The sequence below is a fragment of the Temnothorax americanus genome, unplaced genomic scaffold, assembly GCF_048541705.1.
Source record: "Temnothorax americanus isolate GAGA-0224 unplaced genomic scaffold, ASM4854170v1 Scaffold7, whole genome shotgun sequence".
Taxonomy (NCBI): Eukaryota; Metazoa; Arthropoda; class Insecta; order Hymenoptera; family Formicidae; genus Temnothorax; species Temnothorax americanus.
Genome location: NW_027509792.1, coordinates 2341647 through 2354206, shown reverse-complemented (window position 1 = coordinate 2354206; position 12560 = coordinate 2341647). Strand labels below are relative to the sequence as shown.

General features: G+C 45.9%; 2 protein-coding genes across 4 annotated transcripts in view; both read right to left on the bottom strand.

Annotated features, from left to right (window-relative positions):
• Window positions 1-3662, bottom strand: part of LOC143906317 (uncharacterized) — a 65409-nt gene extending 61747 nt beyond the window's left edge. Inside the window, exon 1 of one of the 2 annotated variants that reach the window (XM_077422326.1) lies at window positions 3585-3662. In XM_077422326.1, coding sequence (XP_077278452.1) covers window positions 3585-3635 — 51 coding nt within the window. In that variant the 5' untranslated portion in view covers window positions 3636-3662. Of the gene's footprint in view, window positions 1-1316; window positions 2990-3584 lie in introns of those variants that run through there. The other variant, XM_077422325.1, reaches the window with a different exon arrangement.
• Window positions 3663-4539: 877 nt separating this feature from the next.
• Window positions 4540-11375, bottom strand: LOC143906322 (transketolase-like protein 2). Of its 2 annotated transcripts, none has more exons than XM_077422350.1 (8): window positions 11149-11375; window positions 7572-7717; window positions 7158-7347; window positions 6764-6998; window positions 6550-6693; window positions 6254-6427; window positions 5889-6104; window positions 4540-5802 (listed from the first exon to the last, which is right to left on the bottom strand). In XM_077422350.1, the coding sequence occupies exons 1-8, from the start codon at window positions 11253-11255 to the stop codon at window positions 5131-5133; spliced, it is 1884 nt and encodes a 627-aa protein (XP_077278476.1). In that variant the 5' UTR covers window positions 11256-11375; the 3' UTR covers window positions 4540-5130. The 2 variants fall into 2 exon arrangements, with proteins under 2 accessions (XP_077278476.1, XP_077278477.1); XM_077422351.1 differs by lacking the exon at window positions 11149-11375 and adding an exon at window positions 8273-8442.
• Between the last annotated feature and the right edge of the window lie 1185 nt (window positions 11376-12560).

Below are 12560 nucleotides of genomic sequence, written 5' to 3'. Positions count from 1 at the left end.
AATAATATATTCACTTCAATAGAACAAGCTTGAGAGCAACGCAAGGATATTTCTACCTAGTCCAATTACTTCTAATCGCTGATACGTGAAAACGTTTCTCAAACGGAGACGGATATGAATAAAGAACAAAAATGTGTAAAAACCTAAAAACAATTCAGATACAACGAACGTTCAACTAGCTTCCTCCCTCACGCTCCGAGATAAACTCCGACAACGCTGACGCGAGGTCTAAAAGCGTGGCATAATTCAAGGTTCGAAAGGTTGCGTCAACCGAACGTTCATCGTGCGTGGCAATCGTGGCATTAGCGCGGCATTGACCAAGCGCGCGAATGCGCTATTCTCGCGTATTTATGAATGCGCCAGGGAAGAGGTTACGCCGCTCGAAGCTCAATATACCCAATCAAACATTGTTCTAACGCGAGTCTCACTTATTCCGCATTACCATGAATATGCCGGCGAGGAGGTTACACGCCGCGACGACACCTCAATACGTCTAATCAACATTGACAAACGCCCAAGGCGACATACCGCGTAGAGAGGGAAATAGATTACATCGCGCGAGACGCGAGACGTCTCTCGGTGATGCGACTGATGCATACTTAATCGGCGGGAACCGAGTTCCGGGATGCAATCCCATGTATTTTGCGGACGCATAATAAAGTCGAAAGACGCTCACCGTTGACCGAAATTTCGAATGTGTCTACTAATCAACGTCATTCGGACATCACGTCGTCCCCCGTGCATCTCCGGAATCCGAAATTATCTTATCGAAGCCGGACACGTGTAAACGACGGCGCGTCTATAAATACCAGAGGAGGAGGAAAGATCGCGTCACACGTGTGAGCCGCGTATCAACGCATCAGCACAGGCAGAGACAGGAGGCCGCTCCACACGTCTATAGACGTATACGAGGAAGACGGTCGCCTATCGCGCACCGACGGAACCTCGACCATGCCTGCCTGACCTAATACGAACGCGGCTCGCGTGCCACGCGGACATATACGGGAGAGAGAGAGAGGTTACGTTAGCCCGACGGCCCGACGTTGACTCTCGACGGGGCACACGCGCGAGCGCCGCTCCGTGCATCCATAAATACGAAAAAGGACGTCGCGCGTCATCGCGACGTCCGCAGTCGACATCAACGGTGCCTACGCGTAGGCTACGTATACAGTTATACACACTCGCGGTGCACTCGTGCATATGAGGGAAGAGAGGTTACATATCGGGACGGGAGACGCTCGCGCTACCCGGGTCGCCGCCGCCGGCGGCGCGCGGCGCGAGCATCGGGAAATGCGTGCGTGCAGGGTGTTACTCACCGTGTGGCTACCATAGGGCCTAGGAAGGGTGGTATTGCTGCCGGAGGTAGGGGTAGACACGGGGGTGGCGAGCCGCTGTGCTGTCTCCGTGCGACGAAGACGATGCGTAGACATCAGGCGGCACGGGACGCACCTCGTCGACTATGCCGCTCGTCGTACACACAGGTACCGCGCCGCACGCACCACGTACACGCGCCGTCATCCGGCGACGGTGGTTGTTGGCGGGGGGGCGGAGGAAGAGAGGAGGAAGAAGAAGATAACGAAAAACCCCCGTGTGGAAAACCCGTGGAGAAGCTTCCGAGGGAGACACCCCCGGGATACTCGCGACCTCGCGCGACACGCACACGCACACACTCGCACGCACGCACGCACGCACGCACGCACGCACGGCAAAGTGATGGGCGGAGGAGGGAGGGGGCGGGAGAGAAACACTCGCCGGATAACTCGTCACGAGACTCCGGACGGCGCACCAGGAAGCGTAGTACTCCGACGTCGGCGGCGGCGGCGGCGGCGGCGGCGGTGGTGGCGGCGGCGGCGGTGGATTAATATGGCCGTCCCTCGGTTGACACGAAGGCTCGGATCGCGCGTAAAAGCGAGCGGTCGCAACGCTGACGGCGACGGCGACGGCTGCTCGGCCCGGCTGGCGCGACGGCGAGATGGCACGGTGACGCGACGGCGACGCACTTGGTTGGCGGCCTCGTAGCTCGCGTACGACGCGCACGCATTTGTTTCACTCGCGGGGAAACCACCACGCACCACCCACGATCACCGTTGACTCGGCTAGGAGCTTTAAGCGCGACACACTCGACGTTACGCGTATCTCTATCTCCGTCTCTCTCTCTCTCTCTCTCGTTGTCGCTCGCTCCGTTTCTCCCTCGCCGGATTTTTTCCACGCGCCAGCAGCCCGGCGGCGATTCCTGCCGATTCCTCTCGCGCCGCTTCCCTCGCTCGCTCGTCTCTTTAGCCTCTCTCGTTTCTCCGGCGATGCTTCCGATCGCGCGAGATCTCTCTCTCTCTTTTAGCGTAAAACGCGCGCCCGATGTTTCCGGGCCTATACGTACTCTCACTCGCGACGGGCACGTATACCGAGTTTCGGAACACTCGTTATCTCTCTTCCTCCCCGAGCCCAACTCTGATCCGTCTTCTCTTTCCTTCGTCCTTCGTCACACAGACGCACACTTGGTCGCCTATCCGTCGGGGTCGGTTTTCCCTGGGCCGCTCCGTTGCCGCGATCTCGGCCGTCCCGGGCACACGTCCGAGGGTGAAAAACACCGTGTGCGGTCGCACGAATCTTTTACGGCACTCGACACTCGACGGGGGATCAACGGGCACCACCTTCGCTCTCACGTTCTCGCTCGCTCTCTCTTTCTCGCTCGCTCTCGCTCTCTCGCGCTCTCGCGTCTGTTCGTCGCCCGCGACGATGCTCGACGGCACGACGGCACTCGGTCCACACTCGGCGCACGCGGGACGGACGTACGCACGCACGCACTCACGCACGCACGGCTATCTTCACGCTGCGCGAGGACGTGACGTGACCTCGGTGCGAACAACGTCAACATCACCACCGTACGCTTTCGTGGCGGCCATCTTTTTCGGTCGGGGATACAGCGGCGATACGCGAATCGCGGAACGTGGGACGTGAGACGCACGCGCGTACAATTGGGTGTAAGCAGCGCGCGAGGGCGCTGCGACTGGCGCGCGCCTCTCGTATGTGTCTCTCTTCGCGTCTGCCCGTGTGTGCGTCCGTGTGTTGCGTACGCACACGGCACAGTACGCAGCGTATGCCTGTGTATGTATGCCGTGAGCCGACACGCAGGGGCGTGCCGAGACCACCGAGAGTCGAGGGGTTTACCAATGTCTCTCGAATAACCGAAGAAAAACATCTCTCGCGCGAATCGTCTTTATGAGAAATGTTATTTCTAGCCTAACGGATTTTTCCCTCAAAACTCGACGGAATAAGAATTACCGTTCCCCCCCCCCCTACCGTGTCTCCCTTGTATCTTCCAAAAAGGAGCACGAGAAAAAAAGGGGAAAGGACCTGAGAAAGCACGAGGGCACGCAGCTGATTGAGCCTATTCCGTAAACGTTGGTTTAACTTCGCACAGATGCGATATACCTGATACCATAGAAAAGCCGCGTGAAAAGCACGTAACGATAACGTTAACGCTTTACTTTACAGAATAGGCCCCTCGGTTGTTCTGTCCCTTGTCCCTTGTAGAGAGCGCCTCGCGAGAAGCGAAGAAAATAAAAAATTGTGGTTGTATTTACATTTCGCGTGTCCCACGATTTCTTTATAAAACAGATGATCGAGGTCCTCATCGCGTCCCTGGTGGCAGTGGTGGCATGGCGCGCGCACACCGGCGAGCAAACGTGTCACGTACGCCACCATCGCGTGTGATCGTACGAGCACGCGATACCGGCTGGAAGGAAAAGTTGTGCGCATGAGCGGGACGCGCGAACACTCGGCGGCCATCACAGTCCTGGGGTTGGCGAGCGACCGACTTTGACCGAGGGAACGCGGAACCGACCGACCACCGCGCGTTCCAGCGCCAGCGAAAAGTCGTGGCGCCACGTTCGACCGTCTCGGAATAACCGTGCCACGCGGCCAAATGATATCGCCGGCAATCGAGGCTTGCGTCGGCCACGAAGGCTTGCCAAAACGCTTGGAAATTCCTCCGCTCGCGAGCTGAATCGAACGCCGCGAATCTTGTTAAAATTTGAAAATAAGCTAATTGATAAACTAGGATTGAGATTCGCGTGTACGTGTCCCAGACAACACCGCGTCCAAAATCGGGACATGAGATGTCTTGATTTTAAGATGTATAATAAGATGTATTTTTTAACTTCTACTTGCTCTTTAAGAATTACATTTTAAATTGGAAAATGATAAATGAAAACTTGCTTGCCTGTTCTATTTAGTGTGCTATATTTTTTTTTAATTTTAAACATGTTCCTTTCACGAGTATTATTTATATAGATTATGGCTGCGTTCGGGGAGCGCGCTATTAGCGCTATTTGCTTATTCTATCCTTGTTCTACACTTGACGAGCGATAAAGATAGAATGATGCAATAGCGCTAATAGCGCGCTTCCCGAACGCACCCTAAATAATACACGATAACATAAATTTTAATTTCTTTTAGAAAAAGCAACTTAAATATTTTCTTTCAAAATGTCGAGTACAAGCGCCGCAAAGCGGAAATAAAGGGAAATAGAAGTCACAGTCCTTTCGAAAGATAGTTTCTATTTCCATTCAATGTTCTATAAAAGTAATCCCAAAAGACATTTTAATGCTTCACTCTTGTGCTTTGTAATAAAAGTAAAAATATTTTTAGTATATATGAAACATCAAAAATATAGAATTTCCTTATAGAAACAAACTTCGTTGCGTTAGAAAAATGTTATACAAACTTGCTCTACAAATTTGCTCTCTTATATAAATCGCAAATATGTGTATAAAGATATATTTTTCTTTCGGTCAATAGACTACATAATCGATTGCCTCAAAATAAATGCTTTTGCTAAATAATATGTACATTCAATGTACATTAGGCATTTCAGAGCGGAGTTTGAAACTTGTTTACTTCCGTTAGATTCAGATTTCAATGCTACAAGTTTACAGCATCAGAGAAACTAAACTCTACCGAAGTTATACCAGTTTCAATCGTCGCTCTCCTGTATATAAACGTCTTAAAGGAGACGGAATGTTTCGTCCATGTATACTCCATCGAGATTGTATGCTTTGAAAAAAATAGAATATTCTTCGTACGCAAACAGCTCCCCGTCGATCTAACCGGCGATCCGTAGCTGCGCGACTAATATTTCACAATCTCCTGCACCGCCGCGACAATGTTACGGGCACTGATGCCGTAATTGTCGAGCAGTACCGCTGACGGACCGGAACGCGGTACATCCGGCACGGCCAGCTTCTTTACTATTACGTTTCTTTCCAAAGCGACCGCGGACTGGACCGCTTCTCCCAGGCCTCCTTGCGCGTAATGATCCTCAACGGTGACGATCCTGCCACCAACCTCTTTGGCGTTCTTTATGATAGTTTGCGCGTCGATGGGTTTGATCGTGAACGGATCTATCACACGGATGTTGATCCCAACCTTGGTCAACTCGTCGGCCGCCTTGATTGCCTCGTGCAACGTCACACCGGCACCGATCACGAGCACCTGATCCTTAGCGGAAGATTTAACCACTTTGGCTTTACCGACAGCCAGCGGCTCGTCGTTCTTATACAAAATGGCCGTGGCCGGGCGAGAAGTGCGAATAAAACAGATTCCCTTGGTGTTAGCCGCCAGTTCGACGGCGCGTTCCGTTGACACAGCGTCGCTCGGGTAAAAGATGGTGGAACCTGGAATCGCACGGAACATCGCGATGTCCTCTAAGCCCATCTGCGAAGGTCCATCTTCGCCGATAGACACGCCGCAATGCGAACCGACGAAGTTCACGTTCGTCTGAGATATCGCACCCATGCGGATCTGTAACAGAAATTAATTATGCATTTATTTATTATCTTTCCACTATTGTTGCGTGTTAAATTTCACGAATATAGTTTGCGTCTCACCTGATCGAAGGCACGGGTGAAGAACGTCGCGAAAGCGGATACGAACGCGACGGTACGGTCTCTGCAAGCGGCACCAATGGCGACACCCACAACATTCTGTTCGGCAATGAATCCTTCGATAAATCTAGCCGGATCAACGGCTTTGATCTTCTCGGCGTAAGTGGAATTCTTTGTATCACCGTCCAAAGCTATGACACGAGGATTACTCTTTGCCAGCTGAAATAAAACAATCAAAAGATATATACACTTTGAGAATGTATTTTACTGACACACACACACACACACACACACACACACACACACACACACACACACACACACACACACACACACACACACGTTAAAAATATAAAAAATGTACAAACCTTTGCAAGAGCCGTGCCGTAAGCCAATCTAGTAGCTACTTGTTCGCCTAATTTGTAATTTGGAGGTGAAGCCAATGTAACGTTGTTGATATCTACAACGGGAGCATCATCTACAAGTGGCTTTTGTGGATGCAGTGCGAGAGGACCAGGGTTCTTCAGAAGCCCATTCAAATGCTGTAAAATTATAAGAAATATATTTAAAAAATATCGTAATAAATTCTCAATGCATTCTTATAATATCGATATATATTGTTTGTATAATTATATAAATGTATTGATATTAGAGTATAATATACCTGAATAACTTCAGTCGCTTTGTTACCCAGAGGCTTGCCGTGCCAGTTTTCTTGATCCTCGATCTCAGGGAAGTTTTTGCCCTTAAAAGTCTTAGCTAAAATGGCAGTGGGACGTCCTTTTGTATTTTGCGCTTCATGGAAGGCCTAAAACAACAGGACTTGTTAAGCACGTGACTTAGAAGATCGTATCAATTAATTAATATAATTACTATACCTTCGCCAATTCTTCCACGTCATGGCCATCCACGACTAAAGCATTGAAACCGAAAGCCTCTAATCTTTTGCGGTAAATTTCCATGTTATGTTGCAGCGAGGTCGGTTCGCTTTGTCCAAGACGATTGATGTCAAAGATAGCACAAAGATTGTCCAACTTGTAATAGGATGAGAAGTGAAGAGCTTCCCAGATGGAACCTTCGGCCGCTTCTCCGTCACCAATCAAACAGTAAACACTGAAAGATAAATAATTGTACATTATCGAGAAATTATAAGAGAGAAAAAGAAGGTGAATTTGAATTGTGTGGCAAATTCAAATATTTTAAATATCATAATTAATTTATATTGATAAAAACAATAATTTATTATATATAAATATAAATCAAATAGCATACCGGTAACCGGCTTTATCGTAATTCTTTCCGACATAAGCCATGCCCGCGGCAACTGAGAGACCTTGTCCTAGTGAACCGGTTCCTACGTCTACAAAATTGAGCCTCGGGGTAGGGTGGCCTTCTAAATCGCTGTCGAATTTTCTCAAGTTCAGTAACTCGCTAGACGGGAACAAGCCTGCTTCCGCCCATGCTGCAATAAAATAGAAATATTAAGTATATCATAAAACAATTAATTATTTAAAGATATATGAGCAAATGTTAAAACAAATTATAACAAATAATATTATTGAATTTATTATATTGAGAGAGAGAGAGAGAGAAAAATGTATTAAAATATTTAATTAATAATAATTTCACTGTGCGACTATACAACAATTAATAAAGTATAGAAATTTGTTGGCACAGTAAATTTACCTGCGTAAAGAATTGGAGCCGCGTGGCCTTTACTGAGGACAAATCTATCACTGTTCGGATCACGTGGTGCTGATACTTTGTAACGCATCGTACGGAAGAAGAGGACGGACATAATTTCGGCCATGGACGAACACGATGTTGGATGTCTGGAGCAAAGCAAAATATAAATCTATATAGAATTAAATAAACCCGAATAACAATCAACTATATAATTTCAAACTGTCTTAATAAAAAAAAAATTATTCACAAGCGATAATTCTTTTTTCGAAATATTCGTTCGCAAGGCGATAATTCTGTTCGCGTAATCGAACGATATCTGTTTTTCTAAAATCATTTGCTGTCGTGGCAAGGTCAGATCGACAAGTCATCTATCGTCCGAATTCCGAATGTCCTATCTTCGATTATACGCGACCCCCCTTTCCGTGAAGGGTCACAGAGGCAGCATTGCGATTGCGACATTCATGAATGTGATAAATGTTCGTTACAAAATATGTTACAAAATCTATCTTCTATCATTATGCTATTTATAATTTCGCCTCAAATTCACAGAATCTACTACAATAGTGATTTTACGTTTTGTACAATATAGCTTAAAAATTAAAGATAATATTTTGTCTGAGTAAGGAAAAGAGCCTGATATACTCATGATAGTCCGACAGACAAGTAGTTAGCTGATTATAATTTACAATCTCTTGCCATACCCGCTCTTCGATGCCTCAGTCGCTCGCACGGACTCGATACGCAGCTTATTCGCGATATCTTGGAGTTTTTGCATGTTCGTGTCTCGCACCATCGTGAACTGAATTAACTCCCAAGAGTTCTTTGAGACTGTCGACGACAACGAGCGTTCGATCGCGACTGTCGGCGAGACGAGTTTCGGCAAACGAGCCGACTGCGCGCGATTATCTCCCTACCTCTTCAACTCGTCACAACGACGACGACGACGATGACGACGACGACGAGGACGACGATATATAGAGCGTTCCGAATATATATAGGGTGTCTCAAAACAAAACAACATACTAACGCGAAGAGCTATCTACATTGAACAGTTTTTTCTCTTCCTTAATATTTCAGAGTATCATCTTCCAAGTAAATCCTTCCACTTCAATTATAACGTTTACTTGAATGTATACCTTAACTGATAACGGTGCTATCAATTACACTCGTACTTGCGTTCCTCTATCTTAATTGTTATCCCCAATTATTCGGGTTCTTCGTGACTCGAAACGATAAACTCTGACAACGTGCGGAAAATCAGGATCTTATCACCTTGTTTCCGCCAATCGTATACCGTAGATAGTGTATATAGTCATTCGGCAAGGTATGTAAATGCAACTTTACGTCACGGTAAAGTTCCGCAGAACGTTTGCCATACGTAGAGCAATTGATTTGCATACCAGCAATTCAAATGTATTTGGACACAGGTACATTACATAAACGCAAGTTTCCGTTGTTTTATTTTTTGAAAAGGACAAAAGGAATCTCGAAGAATTTATGTGAGAAAATCTTCATATATCTTAAATAAATTTCTACTTTGAGAATACAATATTCCGCTCCAATTAACCCTCCACTGAGTGTATTTTACACTCCCTACACTTCACAACAGCTTGTAAAAACGCGTGTTCTCGAATCATTTCAATACAGAACTGATTATTATCGAAGAAACATTAAAGTTAAAGTTTCAACTTGTTATATTATTAATGTACTTTAAGATATATTAAACAGAAAACAAAAAATACTAATTAGTAGCATAAATATAATGTAAGGTGTAATTTACCTAACCTACGCGTCCACTGAAGAGTTAATAACCATCTCAACGAACGCTTTGCTCTTTGTAAAATTCATGCAAATTTTTTTATATTAATACATTCACCGTTTAAATTGTGCACGGTAAATTATTTATTAGAAAATCTAATACACTCTGTCACTATCACGTTTCCTTCGCGCTGCGTGACCTCGACAAATGCAAGCGCGTAACTTTTCCACTTCTTACCTAGTTCTCACAGATTATCCGTGCACAAATTGAAGGATATATAAAATAACAATCAACGAGGATGGATATTCATCAAGTCGATATCCTTACAAGATATACATATACGCAGCGCAATTTTTCCCTCCGTTGTCAAACGACGTTTTTGTATCATTAAGTCTAAAAAGTTAGAGTTCATTAACTCTGAACGCGATAGATAAATAAATTGTATAAAAATCTTTCTCGAATTTTAGTTTTTATGAAATAATACCTCTCACTTCAATCGGTGGCATGATAAACCATTAATTCCTGCCTAACTTTGACGAAAATGAGGAAAATACTGTGGAAACGCGGGTCGTCGAGCGTGAGAACGCGCTAAACGGTCTCAGGTGGAAGAAGAACTAATGAGCCAGCGATTTCTTAAATTAGATCGCCGCCAAGACATACCAGCGGCGGCGGCAGCGCGATAAGAAAAAGTCGTGGATAGCGTGAGTGAATTTTACACCTTAGCTCGATCTAATACGCGATGTAAATCTAGCATCTAAGTATCATGAGTAAATAAATCACACGTCACGCTCGCAAATTGCTAAGTTCAAAAAGGATAAGTACGCGGCGCGCGTGTCTTTTTTCCACTCTCCGTTTCTTCCGTTCGATGCACGTCGATCAATGAAATTGTACCGAGTTAGATTATCTATAATCCGTGCTCCAGATACGCAACGTGTAATTTACATCGAGTGCACTCTTCCTGTTCATCAGCGACGAATAAGGAGATCTCATTCTCATTCTCGCCCGATTGCTAAGTATGGGAACCTAAACAGAAACTACATTGATCTCGATGCACATTCGGAGGCTCCGTTTTCACGGAAATAAGTACGCTCGATCTCTCGATCGTTTTCACCCGGAAGATCAAAACTCCTTCCGGAGAACAGATGATACTTCCGGACAACGCGGATGATACTTGACTGTTAAAAACACGTAGCTCTCGCGCTTCAATTCGTATTAATTATGAACTAGCCGCGTTACGTACCGTTTTATAGGCGTAACTAACGCGACGCTCTTATCAGAAGTCGCGAGGATGCTATTGAACCATAAATATATACGTGTCAAGCTACACATACATAGATACATACTCCTTAAGGCTCTATAAATACTTCTTAATCAATTCTCTAATTGTTAAACGCATTGAGAGCGCGCGACCGAGTAACGCGCGTCGGACTCTTTCTAGCTGTCCTCCGCCCTCCGCACCCCCTTCTCGTCCCCCGCCGTCTCCACACCGCCTCACGAGACGCCGGGATGAGTAGCGAGTATGAGTATAACTTGTGTCGTTATACTTACGCACAAAGTGCAAACGGAGCGCGACGTTTCAACGGTCGCCTCGATCGACAACATTCACGCGGGAGTTTCCGAAGCTGCGATTACATCATATTTATGTCACGCAACCGCGCGCGCGCGCGCGCGCGCGGCACGTTCTCGCTTATCATCGTCACCCGGACCGACGCCACCGACGACCGACGGCGCCGGCGGCCGGCGGTCGCGTGTCGCCGGTCGCGAGTTGCCGGGACGACCGTGTTCGTTATTGTCGCCGACGTCGGAAGGTGGACTCACCCGGATTTGCTGGCCTGCGTGGCCTCGATCGCGTGAATCCTCAGCTTGTTCGCGATGTCCCGCAGCTCCTGGATGGTCTTCAGCTCCGGTTTGTGATAGCTCGCCATGTTTTCCGTCCCGCGTGCGTACGTGCGTGTCCTGCGTCGTCCGCGACTCCGTTCCTCCGTTGGACGTTGGACGGCGGCTCCGCGACGCTAAGCTCCGCACAGTGCGCACGCGACGCGCGACGCGCAACAAGTACTACATATGTAGGTTCGCGGGGGCCCGAGGACGCCCGAGGACGCCCGAACCCGACCAATTCCGCGGCCATAGATCAGCCATAGATAGAGGAAAGACCCTTGTCACCCTTGCGCAAGCACAATGCTAGCCGCCAGGCAACAGACAATAGGAACAGAAAATATGTGTGACGCGTCCTGCTATGACATTCTGAAATTCTGTTCCTATTGCCTGTTGCCCGGCATTGCGCAAGGGCCTTAAAATGTCCTAATATTTTACTTAAAACAGTTAAAACGATCAATGATTTTTGGATTCCATCCAGCCAAGCAGATAAAGCAGCTTGGGATTCTTTAATACGATTGGTTCTTACTTTTAGTTCCTCGTTAGATCTAAGCGTATAGAAACCGATCGTAAAATAAAGAATCGCTTAACAAATCATATGACAGAAATCCTACTTTTCTATTATTATTATACTTAAAATCATCATATATGATAATAATAAAAGTGTAATAATAAAGTAATAAGTATAATAATAAAAAGTAATATAAGATCATACCAGAGAGAAATATGAGAGTGGTCAGTGGTCACGTCCGCGTTTTGGCTGTACCCGCTGTACCCGAATTCTGTCGGTATGTGCACGTTTCCGTAGTTCTCTTCAACGACTAATTACATCTTTCATCTCTTCCTCTCTTTAATGTTTAATTACACACACCATACGTATCTATTTCATATAAAGTGGAGAAAGTACATACAATATAGTGCAGCTACAAAGAACAGACATTACGGATGAGGCTTTCCCTCGTGAAACTAATTATACGAATTCATAAATTTTCATACTCGCATTCATGAGAGAATTCTGTTGTTATAATAAGTAAATCATACCCCTGCAAAATCAAATTTTCGAGAAATACTCGCATTTCAATGAAAAAAGAGCATTTTAAGTTTAAATAGATATATGACATTTTATCTCTGATAAAAAAAAAATCAAAAAATTTTTATAGAAATAATGAAATATTTTAGATCTTAATTAAATTCACGCCAACACACATATCTTTATAGAAATCTGAATAAATATGAGAAAATCCGCGCAATTTATTAGAATTTAAGCTTTTTCATACAAATGCTGAAAGTATTAATTAATTCTAAAAATCTTCGTCCAATTATTTCTGACGGTATATAATCTAAAGAAATTTTAC

Coding starts and splice junctions, on each gene's coding strand:
- LOC143906322 (XM_077422350.1), bottom strand. CDS start 11,255: ATGGCGAGCTATCACAAACCGGAGCTGAAGACCATCCAGGAGCTGCGG. Junction 6,428..6,549: donor AAGCGACTGAAGTTATTCAG/GTATATTATACT, acceptor ATAATTTTACAG/CATTTGAATGGGCTTCTGAA. Junction 5,803..5,888: donor TCACCCGTGCCTTCGATCAG/GTGAGACGCAAA, acceptor TTTCTGTTACAG/ATCCGCATGGGTGCGATATC.